Raw genomic sequence first — 25868 nt, 5'->3', positions numbered from 1 at the left:
TGCTTGCTGTTAGCATTGAATGAGTAAGTGTGGGTTCCATTTTTCTTGAAATTCCTGCCAGATATAGCAGAATGACTTTTCCAAGTGTAAATCTTTGTATAACACGAATGGCTACAAAAGCCCCTGTGTTCCACAGAGCTGCAGTGTACACTTCTGTTCCATTTCTGCACCATTATGTATGGAAGGCATGTGGTGTCCCTGCTCATTATTCAGCCTGGCACATCCCCACCAGCTTTGTTGCAGCAGAACATGTACACACTTGCAATCATGAGAAACCTCATGGCAGGGTTTGCTCACAAGCACCTTCTCCACTGCCTGGGTGCCTTTTTCCACTTGCTTTTTGTAGTTATTCCATGTTGGGCACATGCAGAGGAAGTGGGGAGCTTGTCAGCATTCACAGAGAGTAATTCTGGGTACTCTTGTCAAGGCTTAAATGGTGTCCTGCCTCCTGCTCTGGCTGCTGCAGATCCCTGGGGATGTGGCACAGAGAGGAGCCTGCCTTGGTCTGCACTGCCAGCCTGGGTTTCTGTCTCCTGGGGGCTCCTCTGGGTGAAATCCCAGTGAGGATTGGCACTCACACCTCTGGCAGGAAAATTAACCCACAAACACCAGAGGTTTGTGTCCAAAAAGGAGACAGAGGAGTCCCTTTACTTTATTTGAATAAAGGGAGAGGCCATGGGGCATCCCCTGGGATCTCTCAGATTTTTGGAGGACTCAGCCTCCTTTTAATCCCAATTTCCCTCTCTCTTTCCCCATTGCTGAGGTACTTGAGAGGCTCAGACTTCCCAAATACTGATACCTGAGATTCCCCTCTGATGCACAATCCTCCCTTTTAATTCTGACAGAATTTATGGGTTTTCCCCATTGCTTCTTTCATCTTCCAATGCCCAGTTTCATTTCTCAGAAAACCTACAGTTTGTTTGTAAGGGCAAACATCTTTTTCCATTCATCAGTCAGAGGAATCCATCCCACTGTTTCTTTTATTTCTCGATGATGGTTTTCTCTACCAGCAGACCTACAGCTTGTTTGGAAAAACAAATCCCTCATTCCTGTCACCTTCAGCACGTGTCAGCCCAGGCTGGGGACCCTGGTGCCAGCATGAGCCCATCCCACAGCCCTGGCCCCGAGGCTTTCCCAGCTCTGTTGGGCAGGAGCTGCACAAGGATGCTCCTTTTGGTCCTGCAGCAGAGCCAGCATCTTGGCAGGGTCTCATCCACTGGTTCTGCTTCTTGCCATGCTCTCCATGTGGTTTTAGTCCCTGGCAGCTGAGCAGGGCCTGGCTGGGCTGGCTCAGGAGTTTGCCTTGTGCTGCCCATCTCTCCAGGACAGGACTCCCTCTCCCCTGCATCCCCCTGGCAAATGGGGCCAGCCTCTCTGGGGGAAGCAAATGTTTGAATTAAAATCTGGATCTGCAGTTCTGAGTGCTGGGAGGGAGTTTGGAGCTGTGTTTCCCCATCTCACTCCTGTTTCAACTTGTTCTGAGCTCACACAGGACTTTTGTGCTTCTCTACAATGGTGCAGCAGCTCATCTTTTATAGATGTGTTCCCAGTGTTCCTCTGCTGAGTTTCTAGTTCCCTGTTGCTAATTGCATCAATCCACATTTCCAGCGAGGCTGCAGCAGTGTCATCAACCTGTAACCTGTCAAACCCCCCAAATTCGATTTTCATTGTATCTGCAACGCTTTGGGCGCCTGTTCCTCGCTGTCTACAGTGTGAGCTGGATTTTGATCAAGTGCTTCCCTGCACTTGGAGCACACTTCAAGCTGCTGGAGGTGGCTGGATGCAAACACACACAGACAGTTGCCCTAAGAGCTGTGCTGCCTGTGATCTGGAAGCAAGATCAGTTGTCTCTTCTGCCAGGCAGCCCGAGCTGACGGCTCTGGGAAGGTTGGTGAAACTTCCCAAAGCCCTTTAACACTCTTTGCTTCTCTCTCACCTGGCACTGAATAATGCACCAGGTGCAGGGCTCAGCCTGGAGGGGCCTCTGAAAGGCTCCCAGCACCTCTGCTTGTGGCTTTTGGCATCATCTGTGGGGCTTTTCCCTCTGCTGTGGTTGGAGTCCACAGGAGCCTGCAGGATTTTTGGGGTTTGTGAGTGGGATTGCAGTGTCCTCTGAATGGTCACACCCTCCTCATGGGCAGGGAACTGTTCCACCGCACACACAGAGTTTGTTTGAAGTTGTGCTTCCTCTGCCTTTTCCTTGCAGAATTCACTTTCTCCAGTGATAGCACCCTTAGGAGCTGGAGCTCTTTTTACTTTTGTTACTTGGACACCAAATTTCCCAATAATTTGTTCAGCATTCCTGATGATTGAGATTTGGACTGCTCTGACCATCGTATCACTGAGCAGCAGATTTCCCACCCAGCATTAGGATGGGAAATTTCCCACCCAGCAGTGGCTGCTCTGGGAAGACTTTGCTGTGAAGGAAGAGGATAGAAGAGGCAGGGGTTTAATTGGGAAAGGAAAAGGGTATTAATCACCCCCAGCAGTGATGAGGGGAGAGCTGGGGCTGCACAGGGCTCTGCTCTGCACTCTGCTGCTCCCTGATGTGGCAGAAACCCTCTGGCAGGTTTTCCAGCTGACAGTTGGGACTTAACGAGTCCAGTTTCCAATCCAGATGGACAAGTGAGGACCTGCTCTGCCCAAAAATATCCAAATATTTACAGATTGCTCTGCAGTGCTGGAGGGATGGAGCAGAGCCTGCATCTCCCTGGGGTTTTCATGGATGTCTCAGGGCAGAGCTGGGAGCTTGGCTGCACCTTCAGCTGTGCTTAAAGCTCTGCCTTGCAGAGCTGGACCTGCAGTGGCTCCCCAGCGTTCGTGCTGCCCAGAATAATTTCCTGGAGTGCCTGATTCTATCACAGTTAAAAACCAAGGAGCCATAGCTGCTCAGGCTGCCAGAGTGAAGCTGATGTGAACATGCTGTTGGTGCTGCTTCTGCAGAGATGAAACCATCTTCTGTTCAGCAGGGAGCCACTGATCCATTGCCTGGCATTTAAATATCCATGGCTGCAGCTCCCCAGCATCCTCAGGCTATCTTTGCTGCTCCTGCTTGTCACAGGTCTTCTCCTGTCTCATTTGCTGCTCAAACAAGGTTTTACACCTGTGGGAGCACAGTTCTCAAGGCAGCCACGCTGGGGAGGTGTTTTCAGAGGCTGCTTTGGAGGATTTGCTGTGGAGAGAGCAGGACTGAGGGTGGGGAATGGCTCAGTCCAGTTTTATTGCCCAGGAGATTTTGGAGGCCAGATGAGCCAGCACTACTTTAAGCTGAGAAAAGGTTCTTAAAGCTGGGGGAGGATGGAGGCAGGAGGGACTCCTTGGGCTCAGCAGTCCTGTGGTGCTGCTGAGGGTTCCCTTACACTGGTCTGTGTGTCCTGCTGCTCACTGGGGTGTCCACCCCTTCTCACTGCTGTGCTGAATTAATCACTGTCCACTGGCTTTGCACTGACCTGGACCCAGCTCAGGCACTGGTGGGCAAGCTCTGAAGTATTTCTGGCAGCATGGTCAGGGGAGGGCTGTGAAATACAGAGTGAAACCACCAGGGTATGCTCATTTTTGCAAAGTTTGACATGTCTAATCCAGGAAATGGGAGCCTCATCAGATCAGCACAGATTTGCATATAGAGGGAAGGCAAATGGAATTTTTAAAACCTCATCTATACTAGATGAAATGCTTCTTCTCTTAATTTATAAAACGAGTTGTTAGTGATGTGCAGAGGGGGGAAATCTCGACTCTGGAGTTGTTTTAATCTTGTCTGACCAGTGACAGCAGAGCTGGAGGATGATTCCAGCAGGTAGCAAAGGCCAGGCTGACTTGATCACAAATGTTCAGTGCTTGGGAGCTGAGTTCTGGTCCCTGGTAGCTCTCCGTCTGCCTGTTTTCAATCTGACCTCTTGCACAGGAGGCTTTTCATCTCCTAAATGTACCTTTGCCTGTCCTTTTTATTGCCAGCTGCTCTCTCAGCTTCCTACCCTCAGGGGCTTTCCCTTGCCTCTCACCTTCACATCCCGGGGTGAACAGTGTCCCTACTGTGCCTTGTGCCCAATTCCAGCTCCTTGGCAGCAGTGGGGCAGTGCCAGGCACACCAAGCACGTCCTCCATACCCTGCTCCTGCTTGGGGAAAGGATGAAAAGCCAGGACTGGGGCTCAGGAGATGCTGGGACAGGGGGTTCTGCTCCAGCAGGGAGAGTTTGGAGGGTGCCAGCTCTGGACAGGGGGACACAGCACAAGCGTCCCTCCCTGCAGCTCGGGTTCAGCATTTCTCTAATGAACTGGGAGCCAGTTTTTGCCCCTCAAATGCAGGTAAAACTTCTCTTCTGTGGTTTCCAGACGTGGAAATGGCACTGGTGTAGTGGGAAGAAGCCCTACATGTGCTGCTGGGATTGCTCAGGTTTAGTAGCAAAGTGGGCTTGGAGTGGGTTTTTGGTGTGCCAGGTCAGTCCTGGCCCTAACTGGCCTGATGTTACTGATTTCATGGCACAAACTGGTTACAAAAGGCTTTTGCTCCTTCTGCCAAAACCTATCTGTGCTTCTGAGCAGCCAGAATAAATTCTGCAGCTCCTCTGACACGCAGCCATGGGCTGGGCTGCCAAAACAAGGCAGCAGTGCTGTGTTTGCACCAGCCAAGCCATGACCCCTGCCAGTGGTTTGTGGAATTGTGAGCCCTGCAGGGTATTCCAGGTCATCTGGAGTGGTCATAAACCAGGGGGTGAGGTGCTGAGAGCCAAGCAGTGCCTTTAGTGCAACAGAGGAGGCTAAGCTGCAGCTTTCAGAATAATTTCAAACTTCTCTTTAATGATGCTCAGGCTGCTGGTGGTGTAAGAGCAGCAGACAGCAGCAGTGGGAATCATTCCCGTGGTTAAATTTACATTGTTTGGTGGGGGAGAAGTGCTTTGAAAGAAGAGACACTGCTTCCCAGAGCAGACATCTCTCATTCCTTTCTTTTCTCTCCTCCCTGCCAAGCTGGGGGTGCTGAGAGTGCTTAAATGAGTGCTGGGTGATGAGGAATACCTAGCTCTGGTTTTTGTGTGCAAGCAGGCTGTATTTTCTGCAATAACTCTAATAACCTTCTCGTGGCTGTTTAGAAGGATGAACCTCATTAAAGAAGAGGTATTTAATAACAGCCCTATTTTTATCTCTGTCTTTATCTAACAGTCTGCACATTTATTTCAAGCTTGTAGCAGTGCTTTGGAAGAAAAATGTTTTCCCTCCTCTAAAGTGTTTTGGCAGTGCCTCCAGCCTGGGTTATCTTGAATTTCCAGTTTGGCTGTCATCCCTCCTCCTTCCAAAGCCAGCAAGGCACACCAGGCTCCAGCATTTTCCTTGGGTATTGAACATGTTTTCAAAACGTGGGCCTTGGGTCCCAGGGTCCCTGAAACAGTTCTGGAGGTTTGCTCTAACAAAATCACAGCAAGTCCCTCAGGCTTCAAATATGTGATCTTGTGTGGGACAAGCACTGCAGGATGGGATTGACCACAGGCTCTGGCAGCTCTGGGGCTCAGGCATTCCTGCAGAAATTATTTCTAATTTTCTTCCCCAAAATTTGTCAACTTTATTCTGTCATTTCATAAATTAAACCCTGGCCTGTAGATATCTTGCAGACATTGTGTTCTCAGCCCACTCTCCTGTATTTGCTGGATCATGCACATCCCTAAACCACAGTTCTCATAATTAGGGAGTATTTTGCATGGTCTTGCTCAGGCCCTTCCTCCCTGCACTTTCCCCCATGGGCTAAGGCCTGGCTCACTGAAACCTCCCCAGAGCTGATTCTGGATGGGCAAGGACAAGGTCAGAGGGTTTTTAGGCAGTCAGCACAGTCAGATTTTCCTCCTGTGAGGAATATTGCACCTGCTCCTTCACACTTCTTGTCTGCAAATTGTGCTCTTGCTCAGATGGGGCTCCAGCTTGCTTTTTTTTGGTTTTTTTTCCCCTTTTTCTTTCTTAGGCTATTCAATTTTCCATACATTTATTTATAGTGTCACACAAGCAACAGGTCTGCTTTTCCACAGATCCTTCCAGAGCCACGTGCTGAGCCTGCTCCATTCTGGTGTAAAAGCACCTCTGCTCCTCTGAGGAAAACTCAGAATATCCATCCAGCTGCCTTGGCTGAGCGAGGCATTTTCTCTGAACCCTGCCCTCTGTTCATTTCAGAATCTGCAGGGAATTTGGGACATAAATTAAAAAGCTATTTGATGTTCCTTGAGGTCTAGAAGCTGGTTTTGCATTTGTTCTTACTTGAACGCACACTGAGACAAATGGCTCTGCTTTACTGGAGCTGCTTCCTTGAGCATCCTCAGGAAGCTTCTGAGTTAAAAAATAAATATGGCTCTGTTTTCCCAGCCCTGCTTCACCAGAAAAAGCTGGGCAAAGAAATGTAATCTCCTTGGGTCTGTCCTGATGTTTTGTAGAACTAATTCCTGTTTATTGGAAGAACTCTTCCACACCAGATTAATATTTAATTTTTTATTATGTGTTTACATTTTGGAAGGAGTAAGGGTGGTGCTGGTGGAAATTCTAATGAGGGGCAACATTTCTGATTCAAAAGATCTTTCTTCAGTCCAGAGATTCCTTTTCCTCTCTTCTGATTTTTCTGCCTGCTCCTAAAGACTGCAGGAAGTTTTGCTTGGGTCATTCACTTGCAGCAGGATGTTATCTGAATGCAGAATGAATGTTTGCAGCCTGTCACTTGGAATTGCTGCTGGAGAGCTCCCAGGGTTGCAGAGTCCTTGCAAGAGGCAAGAACAGCAATGTGCCTGTGATCCTGCAAAGCCAGAGGAGGAGCAGGGAGCTGGGAGCCTCTCCCAGCACTGCAGGGTGTGAATTAATACATCTAATCAACAATTTACATGTTAGCCCCAGACCAGGTGTTATTTTTAGGATGTGTCATTCAGGGAGAAACCTCTGCATCTGGGGCTGCTGGTGTTTCTAAAAGCACCTCTGAGTGCTGGATTTTGAGCTGCATTTCCATTTTGATAGAATCTGCTGCTTTTCTTATCTGAAACAAAGCCACCTGATCTTCATTAATTACACTATCATTTCACCTGCTAACCAGGGTGCTGCTAATTACAGTTATCTCCCTGTTCTTCAGCAGATAATGCACAGAAATTGTTATCCCTGCCTGTATCTGGATTAGCTGGAGCTGTAAGGAGGGTGATGGGTTTTACAGGTGGACTGAAGGTATTTATGTTATATTTTATTGTATTTATAGCCTGGCTGAGGGGGACCTGGAGGAGTGGCTGCTGTCCCCTTGGCTGTGCTGCCATTCCAAGACACCTCCATGGAAAAACATACAGAAAACACTTCCTACACCCAGAAAAATCTGGTTCCTGCAGGGTGACTGGAGCAAGCCAGCTCCACAAAAGGGCTGGTGGAGTCCTGGGACATCTCAGAGCTCCTGAACACAGGGCTGGAGCTTGGGCAGGGCTGATCCCAGAGGTGTTTCCAGCCTCAGCCATCAGGGACTGGGTGGCAGTGCCTTTCTTAGGACAGGAGATCTCATGGTGGCTTTTGTTGTCTTTTTTTTTTTTTTATTCTGAAGAGGACTAAAGATGGTTCACATGATTTCTTTGGTGCAGGCAGGGATGGAGCAACAGCACCTCTGTGCTTGTCAAGTCTCCATCCATGCCCAAGGCGCTGCCTGAAGCTCAAAGCTGATTTTCTTGCAGGCTTAGAACACAACACCAGCAGGGAGAACAAGAACTCAGTGCAGACCATGCTCCAGAAAAACAAAAACTAAATGTGGGACCATGGAGGTGCACACTGCAGTGGGGCAGAGCTGGGAATGCTGAGTGGGGAGGTTTCCTGTCGTTCTGCACGAGGAGACAGGGATCTCGGGTTCTCCATGGGGATCTCGGGTTCTCCATGGGGATCTCTGGGTCTCCATGAGGGTCTCAGGTTCTCCATGAGGGTCTCTGGGTCTCCATGAGGATCTCTGGTTCTCCATGGACCTCCCTGGGGATCTCTGGTTCTTCCTGAGGATCTCAGGTTCTTCATAAGGACCTCTGGGTCTCCCTGAGGATCTCTGGCTCTCCACAAGGATCTCTGGTTCTCCCTGAGTGTCTCTGGCTCTCCATGCAGATCTCTGATTCTCCATGGTTCTCCCTGATGATCTCTGGTCTTCCCTGAGTGTCTCTGGTTCTCCCTGAGGATTTCTGATTCTCCATGGCTTTCCCTGAGATTCTCTGTTTCTCTCTGAGTGTCTCTGGTTCTCCATGGGAACCTCTGGTTCTCCCTGAGAGTCTCTGATTCTCCATAAAGACCTTTGGCTCTCCCTGAGGATCTCTGTGTCCCCCTGGCTCTCCCCAGGGATGTGCTGATGCCTTGCCCACAGCTGGCTTTCTGCTTCCTGCTGCAGGGCAGGGATGCCCCTGTCCCAGCAGGTACCACCCCAGAGCAGCTCTGCATCACTTCCAGGGACAAAACCCTGCCCTGCAGAGCCAGCACGGCGGGGGCAGCACTGCTTGCATCATTTATTAATGTTTATTAATATTATTAATTGCTAATGGGCAGTTCTGTCAGCAGAGCTGTGTGTCTGGGGGAGGGCTGGCCCCACCATTAGCTTGTCAGGGTTTGTCAAGCTGGCAGCTGGGGAGAAAACTGTTATTAAGTGTAAGGTGGCACCTTGGAGATGGAAGCATGGGGAGACAATAAATACAGCCTTCCATAATGCCATTTCATGGTGTCACTCCTCAGAATTTATTAGGACTTGGTTGCAGCCATGCCTGCAGCCTCCTGTGCTGGAATCAGTAAATTGTGTTTGTTATCTCCAGTTCTTGCTCTGACCTGCTGTGCTTTACAAGGAAGGATACACTGCAGCTGTGGGGACACAAAAAGCAAATTCAGCTTTTCTGGGGTTTGCTGGGCTGTGGGATGGACCCCAAGTGGGATCTGGGAGACTGAGGACTTGCCAAAATCACCACAGTTCCTGTGGGAACAGGGAAGGAGCTGGTGAGGAGGGATGCCATGGCACCTTGGAGCACACTGGCACATTTGTCACTGCCCTGTGGGACCTCTCCAGCAGCCTGGGGTGTGCTGAGGATGCTGGAGATGGAAAAAGGTTCACAGGAGCTCCCTGAACTGCAGACAAGGAGATGCTACAGCCCTGCTTGCTGTCCACCAGCGTTTTCAAATGAAAACACAAATGAATCTCTGCTCCTTTCTCCCATTTTTTTGTCAGGACAAATCCCAGCAGCAGTTTGTTTGTGTAGCTTCATCCTTATCCTCAGCATTTAGGTCCAGGACGGAGGAAAACAAGTTCAAGCCCAACCTCCTGGTAATTTATTATGTTCCTTGTGCTTAAGGGCAAAATTTAAGTTGCCAAAAGCAGATGTTTGCATGCTCTGTTTTTAGCTCTCAGAGTACTTTCTGTGTGCTTGATTGATGGACGTCCCTGCTACATTAATAGCTGGGCTTTGCAGAAAGCTGTTATTACCAGGAGAATCTGGTGTGGGTTTCAGTTTTTCTACTTGCATTGAAAATCCATTATTAATGTCTTTTTGAGGAAAAAAAAAAAAGAGGTTTCAATTCAGGCATTTTGCTTTGCTTTCTCAGGCTTCTTCTCAGCTGTCTTCACTGAGGTGCTTTTAAAATCAATATTACAAGTGTTCTTTATATTTTACTGGGTGGTTGAAGGTTTCTGCGTCTTCCTATTGATTTCTGATTGTACTGCAGGACATTTAAGTGCACACAAGTTGCTCTGTGATGGATAACTTCATATGTGTCTTCCTAATCATCACTGAGTTCCCTGGATGCTGCTGCTGAGCCTGGAAGGCACCAGGAGAGCTCTGAGTGCAGCCCTGAGACACCAAACTTGTTCATGGAGTTTGGGTTTGGTTTTCAGTCAGACTCAGGGGTCAAGTGAGGCTTGGGGGGTTTCCTCTTTCGTGTTTTGTGAATTTGGCAATGTTCTTCTGCCCTGGCTTCTCAGGCAGCCTCATGTTCTGTGTTGGAGGAGCATCTCAAGTCAAGTCCTGGCTTTGGTGGGGTGGTGATAATTCACCTTCACTTCAAGCACGGACCTTGTCCTTTGGGGCAGCTCTGCTGGCACAGCTCAGCATTTCAGAGGGGCAGAGTCATTGGATCCCAGAATGGTTTGGGTTGGAAAGGGCTTTAAAGCTCATCCCATTGCACCCCTGCCATGGCAGGAACACCTCCACTGTCCCAGGCTGCTCCAGGGATCCAGGGGCAATCACAGCAAATCTGGGAATTCCATCCCAGCCCCTCCCCACCCTGCCAGGGAACAATTCCTGCCCAAAATCCCATCTCAGTGTGCCATTCCCTGTGTCCTGTCCCTCCATCCCTTGTAAAAATCCAAATCTCCATGAAGTAACAGAGAAGCCCAGAGTGCATTTGACACTGCTGTGAAGTTGGATTTGCAGACAGAGGCTCTTGGAGCACATCAGCACCGATGGCACAATCTGTGTGAGAGCTTGGTGGCACCCAGGGAGCCTGTGAGGAGTGACATAACTGTGGCCCAGAGCAGGTGCTCCAAAATATTTCCATGGCTCTGGGTGGGCTGTGCCAGTGGAAGAGCTCTGTGTGTGTGGACTCCCAGCTCTCCATTCCTGCCAGGGGCTGTGGCTGTGTCAGCATTCTGGAGTGGTTTGGTGTGCAGGAACCCCAGCTGCTGGAGTGGTTTTGGTGTGCAGTAACCTCAGCTGCTGGAGTGGTTTTGGTGTGCAGAAACCCCAGCTGCTGGAGTGGTTTTGGTGTGCAGAAACCCCAGCTGCTGGAGTGGTTTTGGTGTGCAGAAACCCCAGCTGCTGGAGTGGTTTGGTGTGCAGGAACCCCAGCTGCTGGAGTGGTTTTGGTGTGCAGAAACCCCAGCTGCTGGAGTGGTTTTGGTGTGCAGAAACCCCAGCTGCTGGAGTGGTTTTGGTGTGCAGGAACCTCAGCTGCTGTTTGCTCCTCATGCTGACCCTGAACAGGCTCCTGGACCTGCAGGCATGGAGGCTGCACTTGGCTTCTGAGGAGCTGGTTGTGGCAGTTTGTCTGTCTGTGCTGGGGACAAGGACAGACACTGGAGGGGAGCTGGTCCTGTGCCCCAGAGCTCAGTTTGTCCATCCATCCTGGGGATGGGGACAGACACCAGCAGAGGAGCTGGCCCTGTGCCCCCAGGAGCAGGAGGGCTCAGAGGTGGCACTGCTGGCAGGGGACAGGGACAGGGCTGGCATGCAGAACAATGGACAGGCTCTGACCTTGCTGCTGGAACTCACTTAGCAATTCTGTTGATGTTCTGGAAACGAAAATATAATTCAGGCCACCTTCTCCTCCAAGCTGACCCTGAGAATCTGGGAGAAGAGCTACTGAATAATTAGGGACAGGGGTTTTTTTCTTTGTTTTTTCTCTTTTTGCTGGAGTTGCTGCTCAGTGTTGAACAGTGCTCTGAAGTGTCATTAGTTCCCTCGAACTTACTGGTCTGAGTGTACTTAGCATTAATATAATTAGGTAAATTGCTGTCTCATGAATCACTGGGGGCTGCAGCACATCCCTGCCCTGCTGTTTTGAGGGTGGCTTGGGGTGGGGAAGCCCTTGGCCAGGGGTGGAGGCTGTGGCTGGAGCACTCCCCTCTGTCCTGTGCCTGCTTTAGCTGCGTGTGACACCCTGCAGGATCTGGAGCTGTGTGTGTGTGTCACTCTGCAGGACCTGGAGCTGTGTGTGTGTGTCACCCTGCAGGACCTGGAGCTGTGTGTGTGTGTCACCCTGCAGGATCTGGAGCTGTGTGTGTGTGTGTGTGTGTGTCACTCTGCAGGACCTGGAGCTGTGTGTGACCCTGCAGCACCTGGAGGTATATGTGTCACCCTGCAGGACCTGGAGCTGTGTGTGTGTGTGTGTGTCACCCTGCAGGACCTGGAGCTGTGTGTGTCACCCTGCAGGACCTGGAGCTGTGTGTGTGTCACTGCAGGACCTGGAGCTGTGTGTGTGTCACTGCAGGACCTGGAGCTGCGTGTGTCACCCTGCAGGACCTGGAGCTGTGTGTGTGTCACTGCAGGACCTGGAGCTGTGTGTGTCACCCTGCAGGACCTGGAGCTGTGTGTGTGTCACCCTGCTGCTCTGATTTGGGTCTGTGGGCTCCCAAAACGCAGAGCCCAGGCTCGTGGCTGTGCACAGTACACTCAGAGCCCCAGCTCCTGCTGCAGGGCTGTTTGGTGATGCTGTGGCTCTGGCTCTGTGGCAGAGTTCTCAGCCTTCCTGGCAATGTAAATTCTCCTGGCTGCATGCTAAAATTACACTGAGTTATTGATTTATCTTTGAGAGGATTTCCTTCCCCAGGGACATTTCTGGCTGGTGCAGTGATTTAGTTCTCCTGGAAGTGCAGGATCCGTGGCAGGGCAGAGCCACCCTGCTGCCCTGCTGCCCTCCCCCAGGCTTCCTCTGCAAGCTGATTTCTGTTCTAAGGCTGGGACAAGGTTACATGGCTCTGATTTCCCTGTAACCACTGCAAATAACAGGGCATTTTCAACTTTCCACTGCAAGGCTGGGACAAACCTTTGTGCCCTGGCACCAGCATCATCTTGGGCATGTCTCAAACCCAGCTCCAAGGCTGGCATGTGGGATGTGTGCAGCCATGCCAGCTCCTGGGAATGTTTTAGTTCCTCAGAGTGGGAATGATGGGAGCAGGATCATCTTTTCATCACCTCTTTCCTAAAGCTGCAGGATCCTTTTCCTCTTTTTCCTCTTTCCTCTTTCCATTCCATTGCCTCCCCATGGAGCATCTCTCAAAACCAGGCTAAGCAAGTTCCTGCTGGTGGTCCTGAGCAAGCAAAGCCAGTTCTCTTCTTCTACCACCAGTTTTTCTCCCCTTGGCCCTGAAATCACAACCCCATCAGAAGGAGCTGACCCTTCAGGACATGGCCCAGTCCCAAACCTCAGCTCCTGTGTGGCTGGAAGATGCCCAGCTCTGTGTCTTTGGGTTCCTGTGGGTTCCTGAATGCAGCCCCCAGTGGGTTTGGCACGGCTCTCAGCTGCACACTGCTGAAATGTGAGCAGCTCACAGTGTGGTGTTATAAAACAGCAGCCACCAATTAGGCCTGGGGAGAACATCAATTTATTTCCCTGTGAACCAAGTGTGGCACAGCTCCTTCCCCTCCCAGTGATCTATCTGTGAGATAAAACACATCTTTAGTGTCTGTCTTGAATTCTGCAGTGTTGACAAGTTCTCCTGACAGAAATTAGGCTGATGTCCCTTACTGGGGAAGCCAGGCTTTCACCTGGAGCTTCTCAAACGCTCTTCCAACGTGCTCTCTGTTAGAAGTGCATGACACATTGTTGGCTTTTCATTAAAATAAATGCTATATGTATAATGTTAAAAGAGCTTTTCTGTATAAATAGAAGTTTTTTTCTAATAGCAAAAATTAAACATACTTTTTAAAAAAAAATATCCTTAAACTACCTGCCTAATTAAAATAACAGCCTGTAAATGTGTAATAAAAACCCTGCAACTAACACAACAATTATCAACACTCACCAACTGCAAAAAGCCAAAACCACCACCCAGATTAAAAAATAACTAAAAAAAATTAAAACCACAAGCCAAAAACCACATATGCTCTAAAAATACAAACACAAAAAGTGGCCATGCTAAATAGTTCTCAAAAAAAGTTAAACTAGGCATAAAAAACTATAAATATGCAACAAGTTAGTATATTATAAAACATATTTTAAAAAGCATTCCCAAAACAATCTATGCTCTTAACAACTTGCCAAGCGCCCAACCATTTCAACCCATTGCTTTATGTGAATCTCCTATTATCTTTTTATTAAACCTTTTAAATTTTACCAAAACAACAAAATGTATTTTTCCCATCTCCAAGGCATCTTCTCATTCCAGCTTTTATCATCCAGATGTGTTCATCCCCCCTCTGGCTGGCAGCGGGGCTGGCTGCTTCCCATCCATCCTGCAGGTGACCTGGGCAGGGCTGTGTCCCCAGGCTCTGGGGGATGCTCTGGGGCTGGGATAGGGGTGACACACAGCTTGAGCTTCCCATCCTCCCTGGAAAGTACAGTAATTTCACAATTATAAGCCGCACTGAGTATAAGCCGCACTTCTGGGTGTCAGCAACTTTTCATTCTTTGTCCATACATAAGCCGCACCTGATTATAAGCCGCATGCTACAATATAGAGTGTGATAAAAGGTATCTGTTCTATCACCATCTGTTGAGGGTGGGGCCAGTGATCCTTATCTCCATGGGAGATATTCTGCTAATGGCCCATCCATTGAAACCAGGTGGGGCATTGTTCTTTATCTTTTCACAACCCATCCTTCCTCCAGCCAGTCATTTTCTGCTCATGGCCATTGAGTCCCACTGTGTGACTGATAAAATTACTGCATCCCATTGGAAGTTGCTCCAGCCAGGGGGAAGAGCCCAACATTTCTTACCAAAATAAAAACAGAGGGTTTGGGACACTAAGGTAGCCCCTTTCTCCACTGGACTCCAGAGGGAAACCGGATTTCTCCACATCACCCCTGGACCTTTAGAGGGAAACTGCACCTTGTACAGGAGCACTGCTCCAACTGAGCCACATCTGTCACTGCAGGAGGATGCAGCCACCATGGAATGGGACTGCTGCCAACACCCTGCCTGACAGGTGTCAGGTTGTACTCTGACTGTGTCAGGGTTTGGGGTTTGTTCTTTGTAGTACTGTATTTCTATTTTAATTTCCCTAGTAAAGAACTGTTATTCCTAATTCCCATATCTTTGCCTGAAAGCCCCTTGATTTCAAAATTATAATAATTTGGAGGGAGGGAGTTTACATTCTCCATTTCAAAGAGAAGTTCCTGCCTTTCTCAGCAGACACCTGTCCTCCAAACTAAAACAGCAACTTTTCATTCTTTGTCCGTATATAAGCCGCACCTGATTATAAGCCGCACTTTGGGTTCAGACCAAAATTTTAGTCAAAATGGTGCGGCTTATAATCGTGAAATTACTTTTTTTACTCCTTTACCCTCCTCAAGTTGTGCACTTTCAGCCTTCAGTTCCTCGTTTCCAGCCATGATTAACCATGACCATCCTGATTGTCACCCTGGTCCTGATGGGTTGTCCCTCCCTGCCTGGCCTTTCTGTGCCAGGTTCTTTGGTGGCCATCTCAGAGTCCCTGAGAGAGGAGGAGAGGCTCTCTGGGAGTGACAGAGAGAGGAGAGGCTCTCTGGGAGTGACAGATGTGGGAGGCACGGTGCTTGATGATGCTGATCTCCATCATGGTAAAGAAGCCAGTGGTGCCTCTCTCAAAAAGGTATTAAATGCCTAAAATTCCACAAAATTAATGTCATCCTCAGTTCCTTTTGTCAGGTTCTCAATTCTCCTGGTCAGCTGCCTTGTCCTTTTCTGCCCACATCCTGCATTGATGTCTGAGTGTAGCCAAGCCTTCAGCATCCAGATGGGCTTTCTGGAGTAACAAATGCACCTGAGGGATGGCAATTATTGAATGGACTGTAGCACTGGCTTGGGGATAAATAATGTAGTGAGTTGGAGAGGGATTAAAACTGGCTTTTTAAAATAAGCTTCTCATGGATGTTGATTTGGGGACGTGGTGAGACAGAGGTCACTGCAGGGTCCCTGCAGCCTGCTGTGTTTGAGAGATGAAATATCAGAGTGTGGCTGGATACCTTTGGTCTCTCTGTTTCTTCTCCTGGGACCTGTGTGGGATTAAACTCTCTAAACTGCTGCACTTCACAGACTTCAAGCCCAGTATCAGAAGAAAAAAATAAATCAAGTGCCTTGTATTGAATGCTGAGCACTTGGCTGCTGCTGCCCCCAGGGCTGGGGTAACTCACTGCAGTGCCTGCCTGAAGCAGAAGGGTTTGCTGGGAGGGTGAAAACAAACGTTGTGCCCACCCTACAAACGGACAACCCTTCTTCTTCCTGCCCTGTGCTTCTCTTTTCCCTGCTCTGTCTGCTGCTGTTGCACTGCAAGGCAGAGCAGGGAGCTGGGAGTGCAGAGCACTTGTTGGAGGAGCTCTTTGCCACAGAAGCATTTCCCCATGGCAGCAGCAGATTCATCAGCAGAAGTTTCTGATGGAGGCACTGATTTCTCTCTGAGCCCTCCTCCCTCCCCAGGACCCTCCCTGGCCTCCCTCCACCTTCTCTTCCATCACTTCCAGACTGGCCAGGCACCCCTGGCAGCCAGGCTGTGCCCTGTGTGTGACAGCCACCCTTCGTGTGCTGAGCTCTGGGGAGTGTTCACATCATCACCATCATCATCACCATCATCATCATTTGTCAGGAAAATTAACCCACAAACATCAGAGGTTTATGTCCAAAAAGGAGACAGAGGAGTCCCTTATCCCCTGGGATCTCAGATTTTTGGAGGACTCAGCCTCCTTTTTATCCCAATTTCCCTCTCTCTTTCCCCATTGCTGAGGTGCTTGAGAGGAACAGATTTCCCAGAACACCTGACACCTGAGATTCCCCTCTGATGTACAACCCTCCCTTTTCATTTTTAATTCTTATAGAATTCATGGTTTTTCCCCTCATTATTTCTTTAATCTTCCAATACCCAGTGTCATTTCTCAGCAAATCTGCAGTTTGTTTGTAAAGGCAAATGTCTTTTCCATTCATCAATCAGTGGAATCAATCCATTGTTTCTATCTCTCAGTGCTGGTTTTATCTACCAGCAGACCCAGAACTTGTTTGGAAAGACAAATCCAACATTCCTCTCATCCTCACCATCATCATCCTGATGCCAGCCAGGGTGGGTGGCAGCCACAGGGCTGGCAGAACATCAACCCCAGTGCCACAGGAGAGCCCTGGCCCAGGGAAAAGGGGCAGCTGTGAGCACTGGCCAGCCCAGTGCCCAGTGGAACTTTCACATCTCTAATCAAGGGTTACTCCATGGAGAGCCCCTTCCTTGCCAGGCTTTGTTCTCTGCTGGCTGGGGATTGAATCACAGGAGGAGGGGTTGGACTCTGGCATGGTTTTAAAAACGTTTCCATTCTATTTGCTGAGAGGAACAAATTACAGACATCTCTCAGCACTGGGACAAAAGAGTGGCTCTAAAACCCTTTTCAGCCAAACAAGTGTTTGAGCTGGAGGCCTGATGGATGCTGCTTTAAGATGTGGTTATTGCAGCAAGGCTGGCATTAAAAATCACAGGTGCAAGAAAGTTCTCCCAGAGGTTCCTGTGGGGGGGTGTGTCCCTGTAACCCTGCTTGTGAGGAGGGCTTGGCTTCGGGTTTAAGGTTGGGCTTAGGGTTAGGGTTAGGATTTATGGTTAGGGTTTAGGGTTTAAGGTTTGGGTTAGGGTTTGGGGTTAGGGTTTAGTTTTAGGATTAGGGTTTTGGTTAGGGTTTTGGTTAGGGTTTTGGTTAGGGTTAGGATTTGGGTTAGGGTTTAGGGTTAGGGTTGGGATTTGGGTTAGGGTTAAGGTTTAGGGTTAGGGTTAAGGTTTGAGTTTCAGTTTGGGCTTGGGTTTCTGTCATTCCTGCTAAATGAGAAACTGGAATGGGATCAGCCCTCCTGGGGTGGCATCACTGCCCCTGGCAGGAGGGCTGGATGGTCTTTAAGGTCCCTTCCAGCCCAATCCATTGCAGAACTCTTTCCCTGCCCCTGTTCAAGTCCAGCTGACAGCAGTGCTGCTCTTTTGGGAGTTGTGAGAGCCTGGGCAGGAGCAGCCTTGCTGTTGGGGTGTGTCAGAGCAGGGTGGCTCTGGGGCTGTCCCAGCAGTGCCCTTGCTGCCAGCAGCAATGCTGGGTGTTGAACAGGGCACGCCTTCACCCTTGGCAAGCTGGAAGGAATCTGAGATCGTTCTGTCCCTGCTCCACTGCAGCACGGAGCAAAATCAGTGTTGGGGGAGATGTCCCACTTGGACATCACTGTTCTGACAGGATATTTATTGACATAGCTTGGAATGTCACAGAAGGGCTTGTCAGATAAACTAACCAGCTGAAGGATTGAGACTTCTTGGTTTCCTTGAGGTGCTTTGAACTCTTCATTCAGTCTCAATTCATCCCTTCTGGAAGACCCTCTGTCACATCTGTGGCTTGGCCATCGTGTCTGGCTGTCCTGGGAGGCACAAGAAGCTGCAGGGTGAAATGGTTGCTCATCCTGTAAGGACAGAACTCCTCTCTTTGGGCTTTGCTCTGCAATGGCAGGAAGAGGAGGAATCTCTGTCCCTGTCAGCCTGTGGCAGTGACAGAGCAGAGGTGATGAAAGCAGGCTGGCAGCAGCAGGACTGGGCAGTGCAGGCACAGGCAGCACAGCTGGGATATGTGGCAGTGATAAATAGATGGGACTCATGCAGAAAATGCCAATCTTCATTCACATAGCTCATATTTATAGGAAATATCTGTGTTAAACCCAACTGGTCAGCAATACAATGAAATTCAGTTCATTGGTTGGTAAAATTTATTGTAAATGTGTATCAGATTTTCTCTCCCTAGATATGTTTACATGGTTCCTTCACTGATTCCCATGGGACAAATTTCTTCTTTTTGCAGGTGTGAATGGCTCTGTTATCAGAATAGATTGTTGTGCTAACTGCTTTTATTGTTATGATTTTTTTCACGTGGGAAGTTACAAGCCAACTGTTAGCTTAGCTGGAGTGGCAGGATTAAACCATATTCTATAATAATTTATTGATGTAATTTATAATATTTGATATTATCTCTACCTGTGTGCCACAGGGAGAGGTGGCACTATGGCACTGGGCTTCATCCTGCACCCCATGGCCTGCAGAGCTCATGCTTTAGGGACAGTTCATGGACATGGACAGCATACAGTGATTTCATAAAAGAGTTTTCTCTGTGATTAATGGCAATGTATAATTAATGCTGGCATTGGTTACCTGAGACATCCAGAGGCTGGTGCCTCTCTGAGGAGATGCTGTGGCTGCCCAGCAGTGCAGTGGGAGTGCATTTGTGAAGCATTTCCTCCAGTGTCACAGCAGTTTATTTATTTTATTTATTTGGAATGTGCACACAGGTTCTGCGCTTCCTCCTGCCCGAGGTGGGGGATGCTGGGGGTGCTGGGGCAGCTTCCAGGCTCTGAAACCTCTCCAGCAGCTATCAGGAGGTGACACTGAGCATATTAATGAGATTTTCCAGTGACACTTAACTGGGAGGAGCAGTGAGTGCCAGACAGTGAACTAATCAAGAGGCTGGAGCTGAGTGAAAAAGGGACAGAAAGAAATAAAATGAGATTCAGGCTCTGGGCCTCTTCTTCCCATCAGTACTTCTTACCTGTGTCTGCTACATATCTTCCTTTTGGGTGTCAAAATGTTCTGTTCTGATGTAACAAACAATCTGGAGAGTGGTAGGAAAAAACCCAAAAAAACCCAAACAGAGGAAGGCTTTGCTGCTGCCTTTCTCCGCAGCTCTGAGCAGAGCCTGGGCTCAGGGGTGAGCTGAGCCCCCACACTGGCCCTGGCTCCTCTGTTTTCCTCTGAGCAGCCTGGTGTGGGACATCCCATGCAGCCAGGAGTCAGCACAGTGTCCCCTGTGTGCCACCAGCCTCAGCCAGCTCAGCCCTGCTGGCTCCTGGAGCTGTGGGGAGCTCTGCGGCTCCAGGGATTTGTCTCCTGGTCCTTTTTAATCATTATTTCATTAACAGAGATAACTTACTGTGGATGCTCTGTCAGTGGGATCATTTCAATACTGCAGCACTGCTGCTGTGTTTTGCTGGAACATTCACATATTGATTCCAGATTCCTTTGTTGCCTGCACTAGAAAGAAAAGTCCCTTTTCCCTCACTCCCTGCTGGAGAGAAACAAAGAGTAAAGGAAGGTAGATGTTATCTGAGGCTTGCTCACATAGCCAGGTAATTTTTGAGAGCTGCAGAACCACTGACTGACTCATAACTGGGGCTTGTTTTCAAACCCCTGATAGATTTCTGAGTTGTCTTACAATGGCAAACAGGGATGCTCACCTGGGGACAAGGTTGGGATCTGTCCCAGCGAGCTGGATCACCTTTGTTCTGCTTGCTGCAGCCTCCCCAGGGGACATTCCTGTGCCAGGGGACAGAGAGGTGCTGCAGGGAGACAGAGCTGTCCCTCCTGGGCTCCTCTTGCTGGGCAGCCTTTGTCCATAATGGATGGGATGGGATCCATGGGATGGGATGGGATCCATGGGATGGGATGGGATGGGATGGGATGGGATGGGATGGGATGGGATGGGATGGGATGGGATCCATGGGATGGGAAGGCACTGCCAGGAGCTCAGTGGGTGATTGCACACACTCACTGAGGGTTTGCAGGTCAGTTTATGATGTACAATCCCCTGCCTGTAGCTGTGCAGTCGGGGCTCAGCCCTGTCCCCGTGCTGGAACACCAACCCACTTGTGGAATGATGTGCTGGAAAGGAGCAGGGCAGGATGAAACCTTTCTCCTTTAGTGAGGAAACACAACTGCTCATTTGGCTGGTCTAGAAAAAGAGATGGGTTTTTTTGGGTATCACTGCATATTCCACAGAGCAGCCCTCTGCTTTCAGGACTGTGGTGCACAACGTGCCTGATCCCCCCTCAGTGTGAGCCTGGAGGAAGCATGTCCTGCTCTCCATTTGTTTATTTATTTATCATCTTGTTTTCAGCCTCTGCAAAGCCTGATATTGGTGTGGAGCCTGGGAAACGTGCACAGAGAGGAGTAACAGATAGTTGTGATTTGGTTACAAGGCAATAATTTAAGTGGACAGGTTTAGCTGATAACATAAAGCACACGAGAGAAATCGCTTCGGTTTATAAATGTCAGCAGAGCCCCTGCCAGTGAGCTGCTGCCTGCTGCTGCTGCTCCAGCCAATACATTATAAGGAGATATAAACAGATGTCTGAAAAAATCTGGCTGACCAAGATTAAAAGAATGGGGCTATAAATTAAAGTCTTCCTCGGCATCTCTTTAGGCAACTTTATGGACAGAGCACATCCCAATAAACGAGTGCTGATGCTCAGAGGGATCTCCAGGTGCTTTGGGCAGCACCCAGGGCTGGGGACAGCCTGTGGGGACAGCAGTGCCATGGGAGACCAAAGCCTGTCCTGGTGATAAAGGATTAAATCAGAACAGGAATAACAGCACCCCTGCAGTGCTGCCACAGCATCAGTCTCCTGCCTGGAAAATAAATGTCCCTCTGCTTTGACATTTATTCCCAATAAAGACCTTGTCATTGGTGCAGTGACAAGGGGTTTATCCTCTGGGAGTGCTTTACCTGTTGCACACTCTTTTAGGCTGAGTGGCTGAGGGGCAGGTGGGTGGCCCTGGGAGCTCTGCTCAGCCCTGGGGCTTTCTCTTGATCCATCACCCCATGCAGTGACACCTGTTCCAACTGGGAGCAGCTTCAGATGGGACACTGGGCAGGAATTGTTCCCTGGGAGGGTGGGGAGTGCAGCTGGGGCTGTCCTTGGATCCCTGGAATTGTCCAAAGCCAGGCTGGACAAGACTTGGAGCACCTTGGAGCAGGGAGGTGTTCCTGCCATGGCACTGGATGAGCTTTAAGGTTCCTTTCCACCCAAACCATTTTGTGATCTTATTTTTAATTGATTTTAATTTATTGTGGTTGTGGTTTTAAAAAAAAAAATCCCAGGAGTGGGATATTTTTTAGCTGGTAAGGAGTCCAAACTGATTGTGGGGGTGGGAGTTTGCTGTTCCCCCTGCACAGCTGGAGCCCTTCTGGCAGGTTCATGGAGGGGATTTCACAGCTATTTCCACTCACTGGGTAGTTGATTTAGAGCTGGGAAATTAATTAGAATGGAAACTCTTCTCTCCCTTTATGAGGAGCAGGGGATGGGGCCTGGCAGCTGCAGGATTTGCAGCTCTCAGGGAAGAGGGACCATTCTGCAGCACATCTAAGCAGAGCCTACCTGTGCATGCACATCTTTGATTTGTCTGAGGTGCCAAGGAGCAAAAATGGTACAAAATGCCTTAAATAGAGGCGTGTTTTTCTATATTTTTAATTGAGTTTTATTTCCCAAACGCAGCTTAATGCAAACAATAAGTAAAAAATTAATTTCTCTCGGGAAAAAGCTATTAACAGAATGATTCTGTTTTAGCAGCATGTGAAGCTGTGTAATTGCTTACATATGTATTGCTCCAGTGTGTGCTCCCAGTTGTTGAATAGTATCAAATTATAGGAATCAAAGAGAATCAACTATTTTTAAGGGAAATGTCTAGAAGCTACATGCTGAAACATGATTAAAATTCAGGATTTCCAGCTTGCTCGTCTAAATCAGCAATTTTAATCACATTATTCAACTCAACCCACCCTCCAACACACTTTTGACTTCAAAATACCCCAAACTAAATGAGACAGAAGACCTTCCTTGAAGAGCTGTAACATTTTCAAGTGGCAGTGTCAATCTTTTTGTTGAAAACAGAGATGTTTTCCATGGTTTATTTATGAAAACACTGTGTTTGTCCTGCTGTGCCATGAACCTGGGCTGCTGTGCAGAGCAGTGAGGAGAAATCCCTGGAGCACCAGGAGCTGCTTAAATCCATCCCAGTTTTGCCCTGGGGTTGGGATGCTCTTGGTTAAATCTGTGCAGCCAGGAGCAGGGAGGGTTTGTGTCTTGGCTGCTGCAGCCTCTGTAATTTGGCTGTGCTGGGTGTGGGGCTCTGAGCACCAGCTTTGATTTTATTTGATTTTATTTCCTGCTTGTTGAGGATAGATATGGGAGGGCTGAGCCCCCCTGCCCTTCTGGAGCCTGCTGCTGTGCTTTCCTTTGGATCATTCTCTAGAGCAGAGCCCATCCATCCCTTGGCAGGCTAGGCTGGGCTGGAATGGAATGGAATGGAATGGAATGGAATGGAATGGAATGGAATGGAATGGAATGGAATGGACTAGGCTGTGCTGAGCTGGGCTGGGCTTTTCTATTATGGGCAGAGCTGGGCTGTGCTGGGCAGAGCTGGGCTAGGCTGGCTAGGCTGGGTGGGGGTGGGCTGGGCTGTGCTGGGCTGGGCTGGACTAGACCAGGCTGAGCTGAGCTGGACAGAGCTGGGCTGTTCTGTGCTGGGCTGGGCTGTTCTGTGCTGGGATCTGCTGTGCTCTGCTGCCCTGACAGGGGCTGTTCCTGGCTGTGTGACACACCAGAGCTGCTGCAACCACTGCTGGGGGTGTCATCTGGCTGGCCCAGGGCTGGTGTGACAATCAGGAAATGATTGGTTTTGTGGGGAGGCACCAGCTCAGCCCTCACTTCACCCTGAGTGCATCCATGGCTGTGCAGGAGGGGACTGTCCTCTCCAGCACACCATGGCATTTGATCCTACAGCGGCTGGGGATGGAAGGGACCTTAGATCTCATCTCCTTCCACCTCCCTGCCCTGGGCAGGGACATCTGCTGCAGCAGGTCATCACTGCTGTGCTTTCCCTGCTGGCAGAGCCCTGTCTGAGCAGGGACAGGAGATGTGGTGTTGCCCTTTTCATGGAGATGCCACAAACTCCTTCCTGAGCAGCACGACCCAGCTCCAGAGAGGGGCAGGGGCTGGGGACAGCACCAAACCCCTCAGCGTGGGAGGACAGTGCCATGGGTAACCAGAGGTGAAAGGTCCTGTGTGTCACAGGTTAAAGGAGCAGGAGGAGGGTGGGATCTGTGCAGGGAAAGCATTCCAAGTGTGCAGGAGCCACACCTGGCCTCTCCTCCCATGTTTAACATGGGGAGATAATCACAGCTGTCCTGTCACATGCAGCTTCCAGAGCACAGGACTGGTGGAGAGAAAGGGAGTCTACCAGAAATGCAAACCTTGTTCTGATAGGAAATCCTCCCAGATGGGTTTTCCTGCTTTTTCTAAATGCATTTATAGCTGCTGGATGACTACAGGGTCTGAAATGTTTCTGTCTGAATTGTGACAAACATCCCAGTCTTATGTAGGAAGCACCAGGTTCTTTGATCAGGGAAATGTCTCTTTGGTCTTGAACAGGGAGGGATCAATCCAGAGCTTTTTGTCTGTGAGTACATGTATTTATTGTACAAAACAATTACCCTTGTCTTCACTTCCCTTTGGCAGGAGATGCTCCCTGTCTCCTGCAAGCTGTTCCTCTCTCCCAGGTATCTTTTTAGGTAAAAGGAAAGGCTGAATAGGGATTTCTCCTCAGGAGGGAGGAGGGTGAGCAGCTGTGGTCTGTGTGTCCATCTGTGAGCAGCTCTGTGGCTGTTCAGCTGCAGCCTGGGCAGGCAGAATTCCTGCATTAACAGAAGAAGAAATGCCATCAAGGAGTAGAAACCAAGTAATGCCTGCTCTTCACCCACTTGTTTGTGATGAACTGGTGAAAAACATTCTGAATTTCCTATCTGTTCTGCATTTAAAACCAAAGCTGAATGTATTCTGTGTACTTTAGTTGGCAGAGAGTAGTGATCATAAATTCCTTTTAATACAGTATTTCCACAGCAGCACAGCCTTGATGTGCAGCACCTGGCTGGACTCTGCAGGATGCTTTGATTTCCCTTTGGCAGCTGCATTTTATTCTGCCGGCCCCAATCAGCAACAATTCCCCTTTGTCCATGGGAATGGACCCTCCAAATGCACTCCTGGTGTGGAGTTTTAGTGCTGTCCTAGGACCTGGGCTCAGGGATCCACCTCCACTGTGGATCAGAGCCAGCCTGGCAGTACAGGGACACTTTTGGTGGCATTTCTGGGAGGGAAGAGCAGCACTTCAGGGATGCTGCAGGATGGGAGGGGGTCAGTGGGGATATCCCACTCCTCACTGTGTGGGATGGAGCTTTTCTCCCCTTCTCCCAAGGAGCAGCATGTGCCTGCAGCTCCCAAATGCTGCCAAAGCTCTGCAGTAACCAAAGTGACCTTTGTTTGTAGGTCAGGCTGTTCCTGCAGGGTCACACGTGAGGCTGAACCTGCAGACAGGAGAGAGAGAAGCCAAGCTCCCAGACAGAGAAAATGGGCAGAGTGACTCGAGAGAAGAGAGAAGGAGGAGAAGGTACAGACAGCAGGGTGGGCTGTGGGATTCATGCCTTTCATTCCCTGGTGCACTCAATTCCTGCCTCTTCCTGAGGTTTAATTGTGGGGTAGGAGCTCAGCAGTGCTGAGAGCAGAACCCTGTCCTTTGTGCTCCCTCTGGGATGGAGGTGGAAGTGCCCTGAGTGCACATTCAGAGGCACCTTGGTGGCTTCTGGTGCCACGACACCGAAGCTAAATTGGCAACGTGGCTCCTCTGGATGACATTTAGTCCTTTGAAATATCTGCTCTGAAACTGCTTCCTCAGCTGAGCCCTTGGCATCAGCTCTGAGGGGCTGAGGGCTGGCCTGAGCCAGGTGCTGTGTCCCCACAGCCTCACCTGCACAGCAGAGCCCCTGGCCATCACAGCTTCCCTGAACCCACCTTTCTGAACTGCTGCTGCTGACCTTCCCCCTGAACCAGACTGCTTTGGTTACTGGGGGGGAATTTCTTTCCTGAAGCCTGTGGGATTTCCCAGTGCCACCTGTGATGGGGGTGCTTGGGTTGTGGGGGGCTTTGGGGGCAGGAATGTGAGGATGCCAGGCACAGGGCAGTGCAAAGCAGGGGGGGAAGCAAAGCCCAGAGCCTTAAACATCAGCCCCTGCAGCACCCCAGCCCCAGGTCCCACAGTTCCCAAGGCTCTCACGGCCTTCAGAGCATGGAGGTGGATTTTGCATCCCTGTCCCTGTGGCTCCAGGAAGGGTGGCAGAAGTTTCCTGTGCTTTGGTGGCATTGCTGCAGGGGCTGCTGCTGTCAGAGCCCCTCCCTGCTGGTGACAGCTTTGCTCTTGGGGACACCAACCCAGGAACACGAGTGCTGGGTCAGTGGGACCCCCCTGCACAGGAACCCCCATCCCTGTGGCCATGCCAGCACCCCCAGGAATCCAGAGCAAGTGGAAACCACAACTGTGCAAACGCTGCCTGTGCCCAAAGGAATTGCAAAGAGACATCAAAACGTTTGCAGAACATGTTTCAGTATAACAATCCTTGTAACAACAGTCTATAGAA

The 25868-nt window shown here is 49.6% G+C and overlaps 1 protein-coding gene across 2 annotated transcripts in view; it reads left to right on the top strand.

The window, feature by feature from the left end:
* SIL1 (SIL1 nucleotide exchange factor) overlaps positions 1–25868 on the top strand; it is a 69818-nt gene that overhangs the window by 3173 nt on the left and 40777 nt on the right. The window contains exon 3 of one of the 2 annotated variants that reach the window (XM_033073468.1): positions 24724–24844. The exons of the other annotated variant lie outside the window; for it this stretch is intronic. Coding sequence (XP_032929359.1) covers positions 24724–24844 — 121 coding nt within the window. The remainder of the gene's footprint in view (positions 1–24723; positions 24845–25868) is intronic. 2 annotated transcript variants of the gene reach the window in all.

Source organism: Catharus ustulatus, chromosome 15 (genome assembly GCF_009819885.2).
Source record: "Catharus ustulatus isolate bCatUst1 chromosome 15, bCatUst1.pri.v2, whole genome shotgun sequence".
NCBI classification, from domain to species: domain Eukaryota; kingdom Metazoa; phylum Chordata; class Aves; order Passeriformes; family Turdidae; genus Catharus; species Catharus ustulatus.
Note: the sequence above shows the minus strand (reverse complement) of the source record. Positions and strands in the feature narration are given on the sequence as shown.